Here is a 23695-nt window from a genome sequence, read left to right as displayed (position 1 = left end):
TTCTCCCCCCAGTCTGTTATTGGGAATGCTAATAAGAAACAATCCAAACACAGACAGAGAGAAAGAAGTGGAGGAATAAGTGAAGTGAAAATCACACAAACAGATTAACGAGAAAGACATAAATAAGAGCCAACTTAAAGGAGACAAATCTCTAGAGTATTCCTTTAATAGAAAAAACATAAGGATTCATTCATCCATTCACTTATTCACTTATTAATAATTTTTTAATTAACCTAAGGATTCTCCCACAAATTTACTCACTTATTCGTTTACTCAATGATTCTCGCACTGATTCACTCACTTTTTAATGTATTTATTCATTCATTAACTCCATCATTCTTCCACCAATTCATTCACCTTTGAATGAATTTATTTATTAACTCAATGGTTCTCCCACGGATTCATTCACATTGATTTATTTATTTATTAAAATCAATGATTCTCCAACCGATTCATTCACTTATTCATTTATTAACTCATTTACTCAATTATTATTTCACCAATTTATTAATTTATTCTTTCATAAATTACTTGTCATTTTGGCCATTCCCTCACCCATTAACCTATTAAGTAATTTACATGGTCACTCATTCAATCATTCACTCATTTATCAACTAATTATTACTGTGCAAACTTATGCAAACTTTTTTTTGTTTCACAACAACTTTGCTTACTTTTTTCCCTTTTTAATAATTAATTCATCCATTTATTCAATCATTTAATTTAATCAGTTAATTATTCATTCAACTTACTCACTCACTCAATCTCTACTTAAACAGTTAATTTACCTACAAACACATTAACTTATTTTTTTTAAAGAATTTACTCATTCACTCCTTTTCCATTTTTAACTAATTTGTTTAAAACTCTCATTCACTCACCCATTAACCAATTCACTTTTACTAATTTTGTCATGCATTCATTCATGAGTTTGTCTGCTCACCCACTCATCTCTTCACGTCATTCAGACTGGCTCTCAGCCAGGTTTTAGGTTAGATAGTAAGAGTTTAATAACCCCATCTGCTACAGATCACTGGTCAAAAAGAGAAGCCCTAACACACACACACACACACACACACACTGTCTACATAGTCTCCCCTCATGTGCTTTCCCTCTGTCTGAGACACACACACACACAGTCCTCCGCTTCATGTCAAATGTCAGTTTTCATTTGCGCTGGCGTTCTTCAGCGAGGGCCTTTTGTGAGCTGTGTTGTGGCACAGAGCCAACAGGGGCAGCAGCGTCCGGTGGAACGAGGGAACACAGCTTTCTGCAGGACGCATTTGCCGGTTTGATGCATGGAAGGCACTGACACAGCTTACACTGCTTACACATGTTCAATACTTATTAGCAAATTAGCCTCCATTAGCCTACAGTTCAAACTCAATTCTACAGTAGAATCAACAGCGTCCTTCAGCCTGTCTCTAAACCCGGGGTATTAACAGCTAGTGTCCGAAGTCACAGAACAGCAGTATGTAAACACTCCCCAATCTCTCTCTCTCCCCACCTTCTGCCAATGCCTCTCCCACTTTCTTCCAATGCTTTCTCACAGTATAAGCTGTGAGGTGTTATGTTGTGAGTGAGGCTGGTTAGTCTGCTTACGACAAGGTGATGTGAATTATGGGAGCAGGTCTGATGTGCGTGTCAGATGAGACTTTTCATTTCCAAAGTTGTGATATCATTTAGGATTCTTTGGTTTACAGAATTACCCAATGATTGTGACCGGTGGTGTCTGGCTAGAAATGTCCATGCGTACAAACAACTCTGGCAGAAATCTCTACATCCACTCAGTCCATTCAGTCAGTGTGGTTCTTTTCTAACCCCGAAAACCACTAACACAAAACTAATTTTGAATCAGAGAAAATATTAATATTAATATTAACATTGGGATTTCAATATTAAGACTGAGACAAGATCCAAACAACATTAAGAAAAAGCAGGCATTACAATCAGATCAGACCCAGATAATAACGGCATAAAGCCGAGACCAGACTTAAATTACCTTAAAATCAAACTGACACTATACTAAGATCAGACCCAGATGTTAAATGGACAATACTGAGATCAGTCTCAGGTAACAACAATAATAAACTGACACTGTACTGAGATCAGACCTAAATAATCATGCCATAATACTGAGATCAGACTCAAATTGCCTAAAAATCAAATTTACACTGTACTGAGAACAGATCCAGATGAATCTGTGATAAAATTGAGATTAGACTTAAGAAACATAAAAATAAAGTTACACTGTACTGATATGTACAGAATCCTACTGCTGTCATCCAGAGATCAGAATTGAAATCAGAGGTCCTACCTGACTCGAGGTCCGTCGCGCAGTGGTTCTCTGATGGTGCGTACGGCGCCGGGCAGTGTGCGGCGGTTAGCGGTGGAGTAATCAGGTTCCAGGTCGTATGGCTCCTCGTCGTCTGGCCCGAGGCTGCGGCGGTCGTCCTCTAATCCATATGGCTCGGGCTGGAAGCGTTCTGGCTGTGAGCGGTTCAGGTCCACAGTGCTGCTAACCATGGGTACCTGCGGCTGAGCCATGTGCCCATAGTCTTCCTTGCGGATGGGGAGGGTGGTGTAGCTGTTCTCCATCCGGTATCCTCCAGTAGGCATGTAGGGCCGGTAGGGCCGGTAGTTGATGCCACGAGACAGGCTGCCGTAGTTGTCGGCTACGTCTCCGTAGGCATCGTGCAGGGCGAAGTGGCGGTACTGGCTGTCCGGTGTCTCGCCATACGAGTCGTTGTAGTTGTTGTAGGAGCGTGTGAGGGTGGAGGTGGCCTGCGGGGTGACGAAGCGATCTCCGTTCTTCATGAAGCGTCGGTCGATGGAGTCCGTGTAGCTCCCCAGTGGAGAGGAACCCTCGGGCAGAGGAAGGCCATCTGGACCCAGCGGAAGCTGCCGGACTGTGCGGGTGGTCACCGTCTTTACCATCTTGGTAACCTGAGAAAAGGTTGGTAGAAGAAACATGTTAGTGTCCAACATGGGCAATCAGAAACTTTGCTATCAGGCAAACTGACTGATGATTGATTGACTTAAATGACTAATAGCATATGTAGCCAATGTTAGCATGTTAGCTTGTTCTGTAAGACACCTAGAAGACATGTTTAGAAAAAAAAGATTAATAGCTAGTGTGCGCCACCCTTAAAAGAGGATGCTATCTTATCTTTCACAGTACTTCCAGATGATTTCAAAACAAAGAACAAAGAGATTGAACTGTTCTTTTAAAAAACAATAAAAACTGGTTTGGTTGGTTTCAAGTTGGCTTTCTGGAGATTTATAGGACGTATCTCTAATAAATAATGCTAAATGTATCTGCTTGGTTTAAATTGAACTGAGATGTCAGAATTTTCAAGTTCCAAGTCAGGAGAGTTTTACCAACCCAAAGTTCAGAATCCAAGAGGGTTGCACTGCACATCAACAGTAGTAAAAGAAGTAGAAATATATAAATTATTAGAAGCACATACTTATCTAGAACGATGTATTGTGCGTCATTAAATCAGAGTGCAACTATTTTTTATGTGCATTTTAAAAATCGTCAAATAAAAAAAAATAATCTGGAAAAACTGTGAATGACTCGCAAAATACACTTTTTAAATTTATGCTTAAAGATAGATGAAGTAAGTAGTCCACTAGGCATCTCATAGGGAGTAGTTCGGAAAACAGCCATTAAGCCAAGATGGGCAAACAGTAGGCATCCACAGCAACTATATGAAGAGCAAAGACACATGGTTATGAGTGAGGGGAGGGTGGCAAAGCACACCAACACACAGCCAACTTGCTTCAAGTGGGATGTTAGGCAATAAGCTACAGGGAGTGTGATGAAATGATGCCGCACATATATTGTGCAGTATATTGATAATTGATATATTGAGTATCATGATTAGAACAGCACTGCTGTGGAAAATTCATGATTAGAATAGCAATTTGTTTGTATTTGAAAATATGCTAATTTAAAAATATGCTATTAGAGGTTTAATCTGCAGACAATTTTAAGGTCTATAAAATAAGTATAAGTGATTTTGAGTAACTTCTGTTACCATTCTGTCTCTAGACTTGTGTGGTTGAGAATTTGAATGATTAAGAAAATACACTTAAATCAGACTCTTCTAGAAACTTTAGAGACTCGGAATAGCTGAAAGAATAGCTTGGAGTGATACTGAATATCTCTGATAAATGTGATGCCCTCCTTACTGGATCCATTGATATTTCCAGTGCAGGGCACATTACACTGCAGACTCTAGTCCTGTAGCCTGAAGCTCAGTAGGTAAGGAGCTACACATCAAACGCTGTTCACTCCTCTGGCCAGGGCAATCTAACTTATATAAGTTCTAACCATTTTTTATTTTTTTGGCTCAGGTTGTTTATTTGACTGATATTTTAACTGAAGCTGTATAAGAGAAGGTGTATTTGCTTGGCTAAAATCTGAAACAAACAGGGACTTATTTTGCACCCTGCACAGGGCGCTCTTTGCTGTCTTGCACCCTTTCTGCCTTGTGCCTGCGCCATTAAATAGCATCAGAGTTTAGTCTACAACTCCGCTCCTTAAATAAACACACGCACGGACGCATGCACCATGCAAATCCAACTTTTACCTCAACAATAAACAGCATAAAGAATAAATTAACATTGCTGTTCCCTTAAATGAGCTGCTGGTCACTTTCCTCTGCTGAGAAGCACAAAAGCACTGCACTGTTAAGATACAAACGAATCAAAGTCAGAGCTCACCTGACTCTTAAGGGGAAGGACAACTGGCACATTAATTGGTTTATTTCACATTACGCCCAAAACACACCCATAAATAAATAAGAGAATGAATTAATCAAATACTTGTAATATTAAAGTAAACACTTGAAAAAATCCAAACATAACCATCTTAAATACTTTAGTAACCATCTTGTAACACCCTAGCAATCACAAGTGAATGACACTTCTTTATGAGATTGTTGGTTTCATCATTCTTATAATGGAAAAAAGTAACTAGCTACCATTGCAACTACATAGAAACACTGAGGTACCCAATAAGTGTCAAACATAGGAATTATTTAGGAACAACCAAGCATAGTAGGAACCACAATAACCATATGAAAACACCCTATCAATCACCTTTGAATGGCATTTCTTCTTTTAATAAGTACCATATTGTTGATTTTGCCACTTATGTTAGAATATTGTGGTGGGTGGATGGATGGGCGGATGGATGGATGGATGGGCGGATGGATGGATGGATGCTTTGCTGATCCCAAAGGAAATTTTGAATGTAGGACCCTGGCAACCTGGCAATTTTTTTTTTTAGAACTATCGGCATTGGCCAATATAGATAACATTTTAAACCAATCATTGCTAACCTTTATTGTATGCTGGAAAAGGACAAAGCGATGCTGTCCACACTTCTACAATTGGCAGACTGAATAATTTAAGCAAGTTTAATTTGTCACAATTAGTTTTAAAGTTAGAATGATAACCACAATGTCCAGTCTTTCTTTAAGCCATAAATGTGTATATCGGCATCAACATCGGCCGATATATACATTCGTAATATCAGACATTGGAATTGGTCCAGAATCACCGCATTGGTGCATCCCTTCTTGAGTGTGACAAATTGTTGGTTTGACATATTTTGTGATAAAACCAACTGGTTAACCATTGCAACCACCAAGCAACATACCTAGGATTCCAAAGCAACCAGTCAGCAACACCCTCTCAAATGACATAATAACAAACACTCAACCATCTACTGTAGCAAGCACCTGGAAATGGCTTAAAACTGTGCAATCAACTTGTTCCTTAGGAAAAGCACATTTCTAGTGTTCCAGACAAGTTAAAAAACAGACTGCTCGATAATATTTGGCGTTGTTTGTTCATCAGTCCTTCTCTGAACATGAACTGCAGAGTTTGTTGGAAAACTTTGGGCTTGTTGAGAAAACTGTGCTGGTGTTAGATGATGTGGAGCTGGAATCTAGGCCAGAATCACTCTCTCATCTCGCGCTCCATCAGTGAGCAGAGACGGCTGTGTCTAGACTTAAATAAATGAGCTTCTCACCCCAAACTGTCCCAGCTCAACCCTTCACTGCCGCTAAGCGTTCCCCGCTCTGGCAGGGGGAGACGCGGCTTCTCCGTCTTCTGATGCTGCTGCTGATTCTGAAAGCAATTTGCTGCCCAGTGAACTCCTCGCCGCTGTTAATTGGCTATTTTGTTCGCGGCTACAAATTCATCTCGGGAATTAATGAGGCTGATAAAAATTAATCGTCGGCCGAGAGCGCCCATGCCCCCCGGAGTCTGTGTGGGCTTAGAGCACAGCCATTTGTTAATTCTTCTGCTCAGGGAAGAAGTGTCTCTTTAAGAGGACGTTAGGTGTCCATCACTTCATACTACCTGACATTTCATTACTTCATTTAATAGAGTAAATCTAAGCAACATTCTCAGAAAAAAAGATAACCAAATTAATTAAAGTAAGAACATTTCATTTTATGGATATTTCAGTCAAATTCCTGCAGAGAGATTCATTTTTAAATCCATCCATGTCGGTGTGTTAAAAGTGTGTGTGTTGTGCTGGTACACAGGGACAATACACAATCACCACGACCCACCTACCAAACAATAATATCTGCTCTGTGATGGTGAAATTACCAAAATAATAAAATATGCAGAGAAGCATGATGCACCTCAAAAAACAGAATATTATTAAAAAGTTACTTTATTTCAAGAATTCAATTCAAACAGTGAAACTCATGCTATATAGATGTATTACACACAGAGTGATCTATTTAAAATGTTTCTTTATTTCTTTATTTTATTTCAGCCAATGAAAACCCAAAAATCAGTATTTCAGAAAATGTGAATATTATTCAAGATTAATTGGAACTTTTGTCAGTGTGGGCAGTGTGCCAAGTCCTGCTGGAAAATGAAATCTGCATATCCATAATAGTTGTTAGCAGAGGGAAGTGTGAAGTGCGGTACAATTTTTAGGGAAAACACTGGACTTTGGACTTTATAATAAAACACAGTGGACACAATGTACTGAAATGTACATGTAATGTAATGTAATGTAATGTACAGATTGGTACTGTATATCAGCAGCTGGTTTGTTAAATCAGAGCTTAATGAGCTACTTGTGGAATTGAACCCATCCAGTGCGGTGCTGGCTGGCTTCAGGCCTAAAAGAGAACCCTGGAACTGAGTTTATTCTTCAGACTGGATTATAACATCTCAACTACTTTCTTCAAAAAGATGAATTCTTCTTTCTGTTTACTGTAGTAATGTTTGCCAGCATAAGTTATAAAAGATTGAGGAGATTTCACAGTAATAAACTCTTATTATTGATATTATATATTTATATACAGTACTTAGTTAGTACTTTGTGCTGCTTTTTGAAGTTCAATGAAATAAAAGAGGAGCGGCTGCTTATTTCCCGGGTGTATAATTACAGCACTTTTCTCTACAGTTCGTGTTTATTTATTTATTTATTGAGTAACAGCAGCTGTAGAGCTACAGAAGCAGCTCTTTCATCTTTATAATGAAGCAGTCAAGTCATCTAAGATTTAAGGGTACCAGCACCCGTCACACACACATCAGATTTCTAATATAAAAAATGTAGAACCACCCCACTGCAGGAAAAGGAAACGATAACGTTATGTACATTTATTACGATTTAAAACAAATATAAAAATGTACAAAATAAATCAGAACTAATTTAAAGAATTAATTACTCATGTTTCTATTTACAAATATGGATACAAACAATATATAGAAAAAATACATTTTGCACTTTGACTGGTTAATTAATATTTGGCTATTTAATATTTGTTAACAGGAAGCTGCTTAAAATTTTTAGAAGATTTATGATTTTTCTGGATTTTGGTTGGTTTTAGTGAATTCCTTTACATGTATTTGTATGGAAATATAATTCTTGTTGAATTAAGCTAATATATCTGCATATTAATTATTATTATAGCAGTCTACATTTGGATGAAGCTTGTCAGATTTAAAAAAAAAAGACAGAAAAAATATCTAGGATTAAAATTAAGCAAAAAGAATCAGAGGCATTGTAATTGTCATTCATTATTTAAATCATTAGACAGAGTAATAATTATTATTTGCTGCAGAGAAACACCTCACTCCCAGATACCCCTGCATGTGTGAATGAAAGATAACACGTCTGTCAGTGTGAGGGCAGACGTGTGTGTGTGTGTTTGTGTAAAATTCTACATCTTAAAAGATCCTTGCCGCCACTGAAGTAAACAAGCAGGTTCTGACGAGCAGCTTTGATCCATCGGAGGATCACAAGCAGCTTTAAAACCAACCGGGTGGAGCATCAGACGCTAAAGAGACACACACACACACACACACAAGATGCTAGGAGAACCCCACTGTGGAGTATTGTGGACTAGGTCAAGCTGTAATCAGTAATCTTCTGCTATTATCCACTATATTAAAGGGGGCACAAGTAGGCAAAGTGTTTAAAAAAATCACAACCTGTGAGCCAACCTGTGGATGGTTTTAGTATTAATCCAGAACATTTTAAAATAATGGGGAAAAAAATAAAAAACTGTATATGAAAGGTATGTAAGGCCTGGTTCACAAAACTACGGTAGGCAGTAGTTTTAGGCATGGTGTTAGCAACATGCTAACTGATGCTTTAATAAGCTTCCATTACTTGTTAACTACTGTACATTAATCGCATTAGCGCCGGTGCAAAGCTAAAGCAGCACGAGTCTTGGCTGTCTGCCTACATTTAGAGTGAGACGTTGTTTAAAGCTAGTTTTATGGAACTGTAAGCGTTTTAGGATCTCACTGCTGTTTTAGGTTTATAGACTGGCACCACGGTTGGGGGTTAGCATAATGCTAGCAAGCCAAACAAAGAGCTGGTGAACTCTTTACTGATTCGTTTCAAGTAAGGGAGCTGTAGGGATAGGGGTGGAGACGGATAGGTGCAGTGGGTATATAAAAGTAACTAGCTAGTATTAGTTCCACCAGGTCTGCCTCTCTGTAGTGGATGCCTTGTACAGAGGTCCATCCTTATATACAGTGTATCATTGATCTGCAGTTTTATTAGACGTCATATATATACATGTTCAAGCTGTTTTTTTTTTCAGATTAGTTTCCATGTATGAACATTTTTTAAAGCAAAGAAAATTTTGTTTTATATGATTATGGCCTTATTAACATTCAAGGCTACTTCCCATGCTGTTCAAGAGGCTTAGTTAGCATTCCGAGGAGCTCTGCTTCGAAATCGGGCCAAGGACTTACGTTTTTGATATGAATTATTTGGGAAAAGAAAAGTCCCTCTGAGACACAATAACACTTTTATTGTGTCCTTTTCTGCGTCTTTTAAAAAAGAGCAGCTCCAGTGTTGTGTTTATCATTGTTCCAGCAGAGAAAGGCTGGAACGCCTCCAAACAGGAGTAAGGGAAAGAGAACGAAGGAGGAGGGAAAGGAGGGACAAACATGTAAAGAGTGAGGGAGCTGGAATAAGGACTCGCAGAAAAGCACCAGAAAACAAAATGAAACGAGTGAAACGATATGTGTTTTGATTCTATATGCATAAAAACCGAGTCATAAAGTAACGACCGCTTCCGGACATGGTTTTACCAGCGTGGGTGGAAAAATGTTTTCCCAGGTGGAGTTTATTGCTGGTCAGGAAAAGGACAGTGAATTGAGTGAATTGTGTGTTTTCATATCTGTAGCCAGACTGTATTGAAGTGGGTTTAAAGTGTTGTCAGAAACTGGGAAACAACTTCAGAGGGGCATCAGAGCGAAACCAGAAGGGGGTTCTATGTGGGACAGTGCTGACTGGGTGGTGTTAAGAAACATGTGAACCAGCATCATCCAAAAAAAAAAAAAAAAAAAAAAAAAAAAAAAAAACTCTTTTTGTTTTGTAATTTTCTTTGTTTTGTAATTTTCTTTGTGTGTGTGTGCATATGTGTGTTTAATTAATGTCTGTTTGTTTTACAGGTATCAGGTGGAATTGGGAATGTGGGTATGTGCAAAAGATCCAGTCTGTGGAAAGGTAAGGGTTTCCTCCTACTGCTCTAGTAATGTAAGTCCAGGGCAAACCTGTCAAGTCTACCGTGTTGGCTGGGAAACTACCGTATTTTACCCCTCTTTCCTGCTCCCGTAAATTTCCCGTTTTATATTCTAATTTTTTAAAAAAACATTCCTGTGCCTCCACAAACATTGCGAGAACTGCCACCCAGAAACCTTGCAAGAACTGCCACCCAGGCTGCTGCAAGAGGCAGTTCTCACAGCGGAAACAACCCTGGAACAACAAATCAGAGAGATAGATGGATGCAAGGAGAGAGAGGGCATTCTTGCCAAAAACACATCATACTGTGATGATACATACTCCTTCTGACTGCAGAAAATACCATTGATCACAATATAATAATATTAATTCCTACATACTATATAACGATACTATGATACTAAACTTCGTTTGGGCTGATGGTGCGGCTAGAAACAGGTGACAGACATTTCCCCTTATTTTTAAGTCCAAAACTTGACAAGTATGGTTCAGGGAGACTTGCCATCAAACACAGAAAGATAAAAAAGGGCAGAAAAACGGACTTAATAATAGGTTTTAAATCTCAGTCAATATCAAGTTTTAGCTTTATATGAACACACATCAGCTCTAAACACAAAATGTCACACTTAACTACACATATTCACAATATATTGACTTTCTTTAACAATAAACTAAACATAAATTCAATATTTAAGTACAGAGAAAATAAAGATAAAGATAAATCTGTCGCACAAGGGGTTACATATCTGCAGCGCGCGACTGTGCTGCGCGCGTGCGTGCGTGTGTGTGTGCGTGGCGCGCGCTTCTCTGGGCACTCAAGATAAAAATCCCCAATTTACATAAAAATACTTGTTTTTTTAACTTCCACGGATCCCACTCTTAAGTCTTGTCTCCGTTATAAGGGTCATACATCATTTTAAACAGTTATATTGTCAGGTTTAAGTACAAGAATCACCAGCATCCCATTGAAAATACATGGTTAGCTTAGCATAGTCGGACGTAATTAATAAATTACCTCACCGATCCAGAACTCCGTGTATCCCAGCTAATAACGCTCCTCATTCGCCACGGAGTGCTTCTCAGCTCCCCCAGCTCCGTGTTTTAAATATCCACGAGCTTTACTTACTATTACTGCAGGTTTTTTATCAAATTAATCCAGTTTTTTGTTTAATTTTCTCTTTTTCTTCTAACGAATCCTTCAGCTCCTGACGGCTGCTTGACCCAAAGGAAGTACTTGGTCAGGGTCATGAGTGTTTCCCGCGCTATCACCTGTAAAGTGTGACATACTACTAACAAATTAAATACTTTAAAAAATAATAAAATTAATTATTTCTGGACTAAATAAAGTTTATTTTCCTCAAATATTTATGTCTTTATTTATTTATAATATTTCCCTAGCTTCGTATTTAATTTCAGCTATAATATGACATATTGCAAAAATAATAAAAATAACTATTTATGGACTAAGTAATGTTTATTTTCCTCAAATATTTGTGTCTATATTTATTTATAATATTTTCAAAGCTACTTATTTAATTTCAGCTGTAACGTGTGACATACTGCTAAAAAATACTCTCTAATAATAATAAAAATAATTATTTATGGCTTAAATAAAATTTATTTTTCCACAAATATTTGTGTCTATATTTTATTTGTGTCTATATTTTTTTATAATATTTCCTCAGGTTCTTATTTAATTTCAGCTGTGTAAGGTGTGACATACTGCTAATGAAATAAAAAAATGAAATAGTCTCAAAATTAATCCTTTTTTAATTTTAGATCGGATCTAGCTTCAGTATTGCTCATAAATGGAATTTAAATAAACTTTTAATGGACATCAGTGTAAAAAAATATTTCTTTTAGGTAATTTTAAAACATTTTTAGTGCCCCATTCATTATGTAGTAAACTAAAATTCAACAAAAATAGACAGCAACAATATGCTGTATATTCATTTTTGTGCTCTTAATAATTCAGGCTTTTATAACCTGGGTTACACATTGTTATATTTTAAAGCAATAAACCACTATACATCAGCACTGTACTGGTGCCCTGTCCAGATGGTGTTCTAGGGGCATGGCCATGAGCAGAAAATAATTCAACCACTGTGTAAATTGTGGTTATACTGGTACAAACCTAATTAAACTTAATTAAAAGTAAAGATTCCTGAATAATACTTGGATTGAAAAACATTTAATCTAGGGCATCACTCCAAGAAACTCACTCAAAAACACAAAAACAGCAGTCTGGAGGGACGGCAGCCAGACAGATGGACAGACTGTCTGCTACAGGAGTAGAATTGATGGGAGATGGACTCTCTCTGTACAGATGGAAGGCCACATGGCGTCTAAGAGAACTGTAACTTGTTTGGAGCTTTTAGCATTTAGATAGCTGTTTAAGAACGGCCTCGTCTCTACACTAAATCACCTGCCTGCTCAGGTTTGTAACCTCCTCTGCTGCTGAATGAGTTCCTGTTCTACAGAACACGCAGAAAACTTCTGTGATACTTAGCTTCTGAAAAGTTAACATCAGTGTAGTGGTCAAAATTTCGGTTCACACTTCTCATTTAATGTGTTTTCTTTCTTTCTTTCTTCTTTTTTTTTTACAGTGTACATTTTATATTAAAGACTAAATTAAAGCTATACATGAACATTTGAAATTATTTACTAAACAAAAAAGTGTTAAACCAGAATGTTTTCTTCTAAGTAGCACATTGATATTAGAGGTCAGATCTGCACACTTTTGGTATTTTAATTTCAGTGTCTTATAAATAGTTTTCTCAGCATCTTAAAGGAGTTCCTGAAAAATCTTGCAGCACTTCAAACTTTCCTCTGCTGACAACTTTTATGGAGATGTGGATTTCATTTTCCAGCAGGACTTTGTACACTGCCCACACTGCAAAAAGTACCAATTGGTCTTATGTACTATTCTAATTTTTGGACACACTGATTTTTTAGTTTGAATTGGCCATAATCATAAACAATAAAATAAATAAACACTTATAATAGATCACTCTGTGTTTAATACATCTAAATAATATATGAGTTTCACATTTTGACCGAATTACTGAAATAAAGTAACTTTTCAATGACATTCTATTTCTTATTAAGATTTACTACTATAAAGCTGCAATCTGAAAGCAGTAAAAGAATGATGTAAATGGATCTGAGGGTGTTTTTAAAGTTTGGACCAGAGTCGTATACACTGCAATTCCAGGTGCATTTGTATGAACTAAGACTACCCTGGTCCTGACATGAGAAGGATGACACAGGGAGGATGACACAAGGAGAGTGAGGACATGTGCATGCCTCCTCCCATACATAATCTACAAACTGACTGGTGTGTGGAATGGCATGTGTTTTGTTTAAATCCTTGATGCTGTCCTACAAAGCCAATAACAGACCAGCTCCTTCATACTTAATGGCAATGATCAAACCCAGATAAGAACCAATAAGAACAAAGAACATCAACAAGAGAAAGACTTAAAGAATAATGTAATACTGTATACTGTGATACCCTTAAACAAACTATAACCATTTTTAGATGCTTAATAATACCATTAAAATCTCATATGTTGCAACCCAATCTAGTTTCAATCTTGCAAACAGTGACCCAACAAGATTCTCAGTCTTCATAGAGAAATGTCTGATTGACTTTAGATGTGAACGACTGCCCGACTTTAGTCTCTTAAAATAACTTTCTTTAAAAGTCTTTTTAAAATCTTACAGAGCACAGAGAACATTAACTACTCTGAAATAAACTCTAAATTTAATTGTTTCATTAATATTTTCACATCATGTTGATGTGTTTCGGATGGTGTGTAGCGAGGTCAGTGAGGAGGCGAGGAGGAGTGAATTAAGATTAATCTCCTTTCACAGAAAATGACTTCTCAGAAAAGAGGCTAAACACACACACACACACACACACACACACACACACACACAGGAGAGTCGAGGATGTGTGTGAGTGTATATTTGAGGGTTTCTAAAAGTCTTTGAGTGAAGTCTCTAAAGTAATGTAAGTGTATAATTAAATCAGGGCTGTCAATATTAAAACATTAATGCACACAATTATTTATGTTAATTGTTATGCGTTATACATTTTTTTTACGCGCAGATTTTCTTTCTGGATTGGTTTACTTGTGGTGAGAACATGATCCGGTCTTGATCCGACCCATCTATCAAATATACTTATTTTGAACCATTTTAAAGTTTTAGTTTCTAATCACCATCAGAAAGCCTGTGACTGTTTTAAATGACTTTTTTTATTAGTTTATCTTTTTTCCTATATTATTTATATATTTATATATATATATATTTTATTTTATTAATTTTTGTTTTATTTATTATTACTTTTATTTTTTTTATTTCACTTTAATGTTTTGTATTTTCATTCTTGTTCTTAGTTCTATTTTTCATTTAATCACTTATCATTTTTAATATTTTACTATTATCTATTTACTTATTTTATATTTTATACATTTTTTACTTTTTATGTCAAATTTGTTTTAGAATTTTAGAATTTCCTGTTTTACATATATATTTTTATTAAATGTTGATTTAAAATGCGTACTTCTTTTTTACGTACTATTTTATTTCTTATTATTTCTAAATTATCATTAAATGTGTTCAATCCCTTTGATGTTATAAAGGCTCGGCAACATTGTAAATGTGGGTCACCCTCAATGTTTCTTCCTGAGTGAAAATAAAGGTTGATTGATTGAAAACTGAGCTAAACTGCTGATAAGAATCAGTCTATTCTGATATATTAGCCATATAATATACTGCTATCAACAAACACTGTCTCTGCTGCTCCATTCTGTTTACATACTAAGAGCGCGGTATGTGCAGCATTCACTGCACATCCCATTAAAAACACTGCATTTAAAAATGCAGCAGCAGATTTTAAGAGTTCTGTGTTAAAGGCAGCTTCACACTTGTACAGATATAAACGCTGGAACACAGAATCTTCTCACTATATTTACTTTCTTGCTCCCATGCCACACAGCTCTGACCAATCAGAGGAGTCGATGTGCTTGCATGGTTTATTGGTGCACATTTTGGTGCATTTATTTTTATGCCTGTGTGAAACCAAACCAAACAGAAGGAGAAACGCTCCAAATAAACAAACTCATCAATTTATCATGCATTCTTTATTCCAGCTCCCCATGCTGGCTTTATCTTTCCTCAGTTATACAAATATATACTAGTATTTTAATTAACACCACTAATATAAATATAATTACATTTTATATTTCTTACATTCATCCTTTTATTTACATTTAAATATCCACTATAAAAACTGGTGTTTTAAGAAGAACAAGTGCAATTAATCACTGTTAATCACAGAATATTTTTGTGATTAATCAGATAAAAAAAAAAAATTTATATATATATATATATATATATACAGGTATGTGTGTGTGTAGGTTATGGGGAGGTGACTGCTGGGTAAATTGAAGCTCCATGCTGTGATTTCACACCAGCATCGAGTGGCTGCGCCGCACAGCTTCAATGGGCACACATAATGGTGACTGACAGCCAAGGAGACGAGTGTGTGGCATGTGGGAGTGTGCATGAGTTTGTGTGTGTGTGTGTGTGTGTGTGTGTGTGTGTGTTTCAACTCACCTTCAAGTTAGTTGAATTGTCCTTTATTTCCCCCCAAACACAACAAAACACAAGCAAAGGGTAATCAAGAAAAGAGTTCTGCCAAAACTTTCAGGACTAGGTGTGAAATGTTAGATGGAAGTGTACAGTATGTGTGTTATTGTGTGTGTGTGTTTGTGAGTGTGTGTGTGCCACAGCATGCTGGCATCTGGGGGACAGATTATTGGACTGAGGTTCTTAAATTTGTGAGTGTAATAGTCTTTTTTCCTTTCTTTTTTAAAACATATAAAATATCGGAAGTGCCGAAAGGAATTTATTTAATTTATTAATTAAGATTATTTAGCAATTGATAGCTGATACAGATAACAGTAATTAATAGGATTGCAGTGAATAAATTGATCAAGAAGTTTTACCCTGAAGGACAGCTTGTAAATGCCCACCCCTTTATAATGTGTGTAAGTTGTGAGGTGTTTTCTTGTCAGAGAGGTTAAACACAAGTTAGCGAGAATGCTTATGACATGGTGTGTACGCACACTGTATATGTTGCTGTTGACATCACTCAAGGTTGTATTGAGTCAGTGGCGCACCTGTGTTTTCTGTTGCCAAGATAGCAATACACCAGAAATTTACCTGAACACACCTCACATGTGCTTCTGTACCTCTTTTTAACTGCTACCATTGCAGCATCATGAGGAGGCAATGATCATCATTATGTCTTTAAACTTATGAAGGTGGTATTTTCACTGGCTGGGGGATTGGCTACAGGCAATATTTGAGCTGAAGTCATGTATCACCTGGTTTCATTCCCAACTACTGTTAAAAAAAAAAAAAGTATGTAGTTTTTCTACAACCATCTCATACCACATCCACAGTCTGAATAGATATTCACCTTTTTTCACACAATGAGGTGCACCAGATTTTAAGGAGCATTTTACATGACATTAGTAAAGGCACAGGGGTGTCGCAATGTTTTCCTTCTAATTCAGCAGGTCTCAGCGCTGGATGGTGAGTCCTGTAAAGCTAAGCTGAGTTTAACAAACAAAACAGTAATTCTCAAAAATAAATAAAATAAATATTCAGATCAAACAAGCGCTGGATGTTAATCCACACAGATTTCTTTCCTAAAAAAAACGTTTATTTGGTGAGTCAAGCGCTTATGCTTATTTACAGTAAGCTTAAATTTCCAGATTTCCACTAAAGCTAGAGAATTAGCATTAGCGGTTAACTTCTTGCGGTAATGATAATGCTGCTCCAGCAATGCTAGCCAGGGTTAGCTGCAGGCTACAGGCCAATTACAGTCCTGCTCATCATTATTGGCACCCATGAAGTTTAAGTACATATTGTGGAAATTCCCCCTGAAAAAAGTAGTCGACTGATATATTTTTGTATAGAGCACTCGTATTTAAAACAAAAGAGAAAATTATGAACAACAATTTAAAGCAACAAACAATGTGAGGGAAAAACAGGAAAAACCTTAAGCTTGCTGTGACACTGGTATTGGCACCCTTTACACTAAATTAGTATGAAAACACATTTTCACTCACCTGTGGCAAATCGCAAAGGATAATCACCTGTGACAAATTATCAGTGCCCATTTGACATGAATTAGCCAATGAATGATGACTTCAGAGTTTTAAAAAAACAAACCTTGGGCCATGTTCTTTTGTTACAATGGTGAAGACAAAGGAGCTGTGTGAGGACATCAGAAGTGCTATTATTAGCAAACACAAGACTTCCAAAGGGTATAAGGCCATCTCCAAAGACCTTGGTGTCCCTGTTTCAACAGTGAGCAATGTTATTAAGAAGTTTGCCAAGCATGGAACTGTCAAGAACCTTCCTGGACGTGGAGGAAAGAGGAAAATTCGAGGAAGTCTTCGAAGGTTGGTGCGAATGGTGGAAAAAGAACCAAGGCAAACATCCAAAGAACTGAAGGTCAACCTGGAACAGTCTGGGGTCATGGTTTCAACAAGTACCATACGCCGCACACTAAACCAAGCAGAGCTTTACGGGCGAAGGCCAAGGAAGAAACCATTGCTGAAGAAAAGACATAAAAAGGAACGACTGATCTTTGCCAAAGAGTACCTTGACAAACCACAATCCTTCTGGGAAAATGTTCTGTGGACAGATGAAACAAAAATAGAGCTTTTTGGCAATGCAAAGCAACAGTTTGTTTACAAGTGGCGCAATGAAGCTTATAAGGAGAAGAACACCCTACCAACAGTTAAGCATGGTGGAGGATCCATAATGCTGTGGGGTTGCTTTGCTGCGTCTGGTACTGGAGCACTTGACCGTATCACAGGAATCATGAAATCTGAGAATTATCAAGAGATTTTAGAGCAAAATGTCCTACCCAGTGTAAGAAAACTTGGTTTGAGTCGAAGGTCATGGGTATTCCAGCAAGACAATGACCCAAAAAACACGTCCAAAAGCACACAGGAATGGTTTAAAAGGAAAAAATAGACTGTTTTAAAATGGGCAGCAATGAGTCCTGACCTCAATCCCATCGAAAATCTTTGGGGTGAGTTGAAATCTGCCATTGGGAAAAAGAACCCTGCAAACATTCAAGAGCTTGAACAAACTGCAAGGGAAGAGTGGGAAAAAATACCAGCTGAGATGTGCAAGAAGCTTATAGATGGCTACAAGAAACGTTTGAAGGCTGTAATCACAGCCAAAGGGTGTGCAACTCAATATTAACAAGGGGTGTCTTTATTGCTGCACATGCTGTATATTCTGTTTTGTCTTTAAAATTGCAACATGCAAATTGAAAAACAATGTTTTATTTGTTGTATTACTTTGAACCTCCAATTAAAAAACCCTGAATATATAACTTTGGTACATTTATATTTATTTCTGTAGATATTGTCAGGTTATGCAAAATAGGAAGGGGTGCCAATAATGGTGAGCAGGACTGTATACTCACCTCTGGATGAGCTAGTGCTTAGCGTGGTTAATGCTAATAAGGCTGAAGAACTAAACTGAAACTCTTGTATAACGCTGTACTTCAGCAGAGTGGCTTTACTGCTTCTTAATACCTGACTGGTAGAATTAATACATAAGATGCACGGGATTATAGGGCTCACTGATGTTTTTTGGGAAAATTAAAGGATTTTAAGTGCACCTTATAGTGCAAAAAATATGGAACATCTCCTTTAAAGCCATTTTTTTAGCTAAAAGTTTTGAAATATCACAAAAATGGTTCCCTGCCAACCCTGTTCCTGACAGACTCTGAACAGTGCAGATGAAACAAGTGCTGTTCTGTTTCCTGAGCGTTCTCCCTCCTGCCAGAACAGCTGGACTTCTGTGCAGGAGAAGGCCAGAACTTTCCCAGCTGGAATTTACCCCTCGCCGGCGCTACGGCTGATTGGGTAGAAATGTGAGCCAGAACTCTGAGTCAGCAGCGGCTGCCCCACTCCACCAGTAACCCTGTATATCGCTGACACACACACACACACAGACACACACTCTCTCTTTGGCCTGTTTAATAACAATAGGCAACACGTGTACTACATTTATAGTGTTGACTAAGCGAATCTGAAATAATACAGTGATGTAGAGCAGCACTAGCTGAGTCAATTTACTGCTATTCCCCCCCGAGGGACTGACTCACATTCAACCCAGCCATAGACTACCATCAATCACCCACTGCACTCACTGGCCACTTTATTGGAAACACCTACTACTACCTTGTAATTCCACTCACTGGCCACTTTATTAGAAACACCTACTACTACTACATTGTGCTTCCACTCACTGGCCACTTTATTAGAAACACCTACTACTATACCTTGTGCTTCCCCTTACTGGCCACTTTATTAGAAACACCACCTACTATACCTTGTGCTTCCACTCACTGGCCACTTTATTAGAAACACCTACTACTACTACATTGTGTTTCCACTCACTGGCCACTTTATTAGAAACACCTACTACTATACCTTGTGCTTCCACTCATTGGCCACTTTATTAGAAACACCTACTACTACTACATTGTGCTTCCACTCACTGGCCACTTTATTAGAAACACCTCCCTCCTACCTAGTGCTTCCACTCACTAGCCACCATGCTCCCTCCTACCATGCATTTTTATTGACTGGCCACTTTATAAGAAACACCTACTGCTGCACTGACATGTTGGATATTAAGGTATAGAATTTTTTGCATTTAATGTGGATTTGATTTCTGATTTTCCAGAGTCACTTGTCTGTTTTTATTGACACTTTTCCCCAGACACTGCTGGTCACGATCATTACCACTTAATCACAGCACTGCACTGTCCACTGTGGGTGGTAATATTAGCCCTCTATGATGTATTACAGGTTTACACTATGGATGGAGGAATGTTAAATACCCAGTGCACCCACTATCGGACCTCACTCTAACATAGATCATACACATCATCTTGCCATGAGCACATTGGCCAATTATCAACCTCACTCACAAGATAACACCACACAACTTATACAGGTGGTGTTGTTTCCAAGCCGTCCCCAAGCTGGTCAGTTTGTCACTGTATTATTTAAGCTAGTAACACGTTAATATTAATTAATATTATTCTGATGAAAGTATTGGTTTATGTCTGATTTAAAAAGTTGATTTGAGGTCAGTCTGTGTGTAAATTACATTATGGCTTCTTGTACGGTATTAACAGTGATTGTGCCATGAAGAGAGGGTATGCATGTGACATCACAGTTATAGGAAGTTACTGCGGTTACGCTCACTGAGTGGCAAAAACACAGACAGAGTGTTAGCATTTGTGTTCAGTGTGAATTCAGTGAAAACACAGAATAGGAAAGAGCTGTTTTTTGTTTGACTGTACAAACTAAAAAGATATCATTTTGCAGACTGAAAAAAAAATAAAGAAGTAAAAAAAAAGGTAACGGGTTGTTGTAATTCACAGAACTGCAACTGGAACCCAGAACTCAAACCTGTAGCTCTGTAGTCTTTTTCTTAATACATTTGTTCTCAATCCTGGTCCTAGGGGACCAACAGTCTACATGTACTACACAACCAGATTAAGAACCACAGACTTAGGCTATGTTTAAACTGCCAGTCCAAATCCAATTTTTGAATAAATTCTATTCAGATCAGATTTATGATAGTCTGGACGTCCGGAAAACCAAACCAAAAAATATATGTAAATCGGATTTAAAACATCCTTTGAAGGTGGTTTCAAATGCAATTAGAATCAGATTTTTACAGATGTGTCTTGGTCTGGACACTCTGGTTGCACTCTAGAGTTGGATTTAATTGTGTCTTTTGCATAACTCACAATACAAACAACCTTATCAGACATGTTTGTGATGTTCAGAAATGCAAATCTGATCTGATTACTTGAAAAGAACAGTGTGGACAGTCATCTCAACAGAGCTAATTTCAGATAAAAATCCAGTTTGATTGCAGTCTGAGGTGCAAAATATTAGGAAACCCAAAAACAATCAATTAATCACTGGTTTGGCCATTTCTCTAAGGGTGGTACTCTTTGTGTGGCCTGTTTGGCCCACAAGAGAAGTCTTAGTCTGGTCCCAAACGAACTCCAGAGCGGTACGTTTGTGGTGAGAACTTGATCTGACCTTGATCTGACCCAACTAACAAATATAGTCCTCATATTTAAGCTAAACGACAGTTTAGGTACAGTTTAACCTGATTTATTACCAAAATAATTATGACAACTATTAACTTATGCCATGCTAAGCTGTTTTCACACAAAATGCTGTGTGTGCAGCGCTCGCCGCTCATTCCCGCACAACTCTTTTTATTGATGAAACATCCTAATGAAAACAATGTGTCTGACCAAACCACAGGGGAAAATGTTAAAGTTAAAGTTAATAAACTTGTAGCAACTACAGGTGTGAAAACATCATAAGAAACTCAAGAAACACAGCCATGTTGTAGAACGTTTTGCCACTCAGTCAGACTAAGGGGGTGTGTTCTGGTGGGAACATGATGTCAATGCATACCCTTTCTACTAAAGATGTCTGGAACCACGGTTACCTTGGTCTCTGTGCGGCGAGTGGTTCCGTCATCGGACGTCACCACTGAGACGTGGGACGTGGGCGTGCCGGGGTCCTCCTCTATGGTGACCGTCTCCTCCACCACCTCCTGTGGCTCCTGCATCATGGCCAGAGACGTCTGGTTGCTGGGACTCTGCTCCTGCAAATGCAAAAAGGACACAGGGGTCAGTGATTTAGAGAGAGAGAGAGAGAAAGAGAGAGAGAAAAAACACTGAAAGAAGGAAAAAAATGAGACGAAAGCTTGTGAGGAAGCTGTTAGTTTTCCGTCCGTCTTTGAGGACTTTAACAAGGATTGCGTTTGCATTGATCAGCCCAGTCGGACTTCAAAAGCACCGCTATGCCCGAGTGATCCCCCTCAGCTCTCGCCCAGGTTGCCCTTTTATGTTTCTGAATCGGTCTGAGAAAAGGCTGCCGGGTAGGAGGGCTGAGGGGGCCATGCTTGGTCACTCTAGCTTGCCTGAAGAGAAGAGAAAGAGAGAGAGGAAGAGCAAAGTAAAGAGAGAAAGTTTCTCAGTTTCCTCTGAAGTCTGCTAGGGCTCAGGAGTTTTAATTGCTTGTGTTAAAGCCGTGCGCGGGCGAGGAGAAAGATGAAGTGCCTCCTACTAACCACTCAAGCACTGCCCGGCTTCTAAAAGCAGCGTGGAATGGCAACAGTGCTTTCATCCAGCCACTGTTAGTCAGAGTCTGTTAAAGGATTCACATCATGGACAGCTCAAGACATCTGAAGCTGCTCTGCAGGATCTAGCACCAAGACATTATCTATTAATTCCAAGTGGATGACTGGAAACACCTGACAAGACCAGAGAGATGTTTCGGAGATCTGTGTGACCCAGTGGTGTCTAGCCTTTACCAGACCCGTAGCAACAAGGCAAGCAAACAATATCAATTGCCTTGGGCCCTGAGTTGGCCTGGGGACTGGTTTTGTAGTGAATCCCTTAAGGAGGGATTTCCTCCCACTAGTTGCTGAATATAGCCAAGCCTGCCAGATTTGTGATTCCTGCAGTCGGCAAAATATGAAACTGATATTACACAATGTTTTTTGGTTGTTATAGGGATGGTGGTGGTCCATTTTGCTTGGGACCCCCAAATGTCTTAAAACACCCCTGGCCTTTACAAAGTGGTTTGTGTAAAAGAGTCTCATGCTTTCAAATTTTCCTTGCTATCTAACCCATCAACTTCAAGGCCCATGACTTTTGCCATATCCCATGCAAGCTGTAGAATGTTGCACTGACCGGTGGGATTTTCAAGTCTCCTCGGTCACTTAGTCTGTTTGCTTGGACAATTCTAGTCAGATTAGCCAGATCACTATAATTGCCACCCACTGCACTGAGCTGTCCACAGTGGGCGGTAATGCCTTCTATAAGTATTCCCAGTACACATGTGGTACTGTGTTTCGAAGAATGTTAAATAACCACTAAATGTTAGAAACAAAATGTACCCAGACCTCACTCAAACTCTCATATGTCATGTCACTTTGCCATGAGCATGTGTTGGTCTTTGTGTAGAACACACTGTAATAATAATCTGGCTTGGAAAATGGGCTGGTGGAAGAAGAAAGATGTGTGTTTTCTAGTTGGAAATACAAACACTAGTAAAAAAAAAGAGATTTTTGCTTATAATCGATTTCTCCCACTTATAAAAATCAAACTACAGATGACAAAGAAATGGTTCAAAATCTCAAAAAGTTTACAGACGCTGGACTATACTGCAGAATGTGGGTTTGTGACTGAAAATTAAGAAATAACGCACTAAACGAGTCACAAAAGAAACTTTGAAGAAGAGATTATTGTTATTTTCCACAATTAATCACAAATCCTTACCGAAACAGTAGAAATGGTATGCTTATATGCTTTACTCCACCGGGTGTTTGTGTTAAAAGTGCTGATACAGTGCTGGAACTTTTTTCAATCCTCAGAGGAACGTTTAGAAAATATGCGTGTGTTAGTCTGTGGGAGGCGCCGGTAACCAAGATAAGACGTATCAACACTTCAGAAATGAGTAGCGTTTTCGAATATTTTGATTAAAAAAAGATCAAATGTTGGCATGTAAAATC

At 38.1% G+C, this 23695-nt stretch overlaps 1 protein-coding gene across 13 annotated transcripts in view; it reads right to left on the bottom strand.

Moving 5' to 3' along the window:
• Positions 1-23695, bottom strand: part of arvcfb (ARVCF delta catenin family member b) — a 378373-nt gene that overhangs the window by 83279 nt on the left and 271399 nt on the right. For 9 of the 13 annotated variants that reach the window (XM_049470443.1, XM_049470449.1, XM_049470448.1 and 6 more), the window contains 3 exons: positions 21623-21781; positions 15653-15673; positions 2318-2946 (listed from right to left, as the gene is read on the bottom strand). In XM_049470443.1, the coding sequence (XP_049326400.1) occupies positions 2318-2946; positions 15653-15673; positions 21623-21781 (809 nt within the window). Of the gene's footprint in view, positions 1-2317; positions 2947-11042; positions 11264-15652; positions 15674-21622; positions 21782-23695 lie in introns of those variants that run through there. The other 4 variants (XM_049470445.1, XM_049470446.1, XM_049470454.1 and 1 more) reach the window with 3 other exon arrangements.

Source organism: Astyanax mexicanus, chromosome 22 (genome assembly GCF_023375975.1).
Source record: "Astyanax mexicanus isolate ESR-SI-001 chromosome 22, AstMex3_surface, whole genome shotgun sequence".
Classification (NCBI taxonomy): domain Eukaryota; kingdom Metazoa; phylum Chordata; class Actinopteri; order Characiformes; family Acestrorhamphidae; genus Astyanax; species Astyanax mexicanus.
Note: the sequence above shows the minus strand (reverse complement) of the source record. Positions and strands in the feature narration are given on the sequence as shown.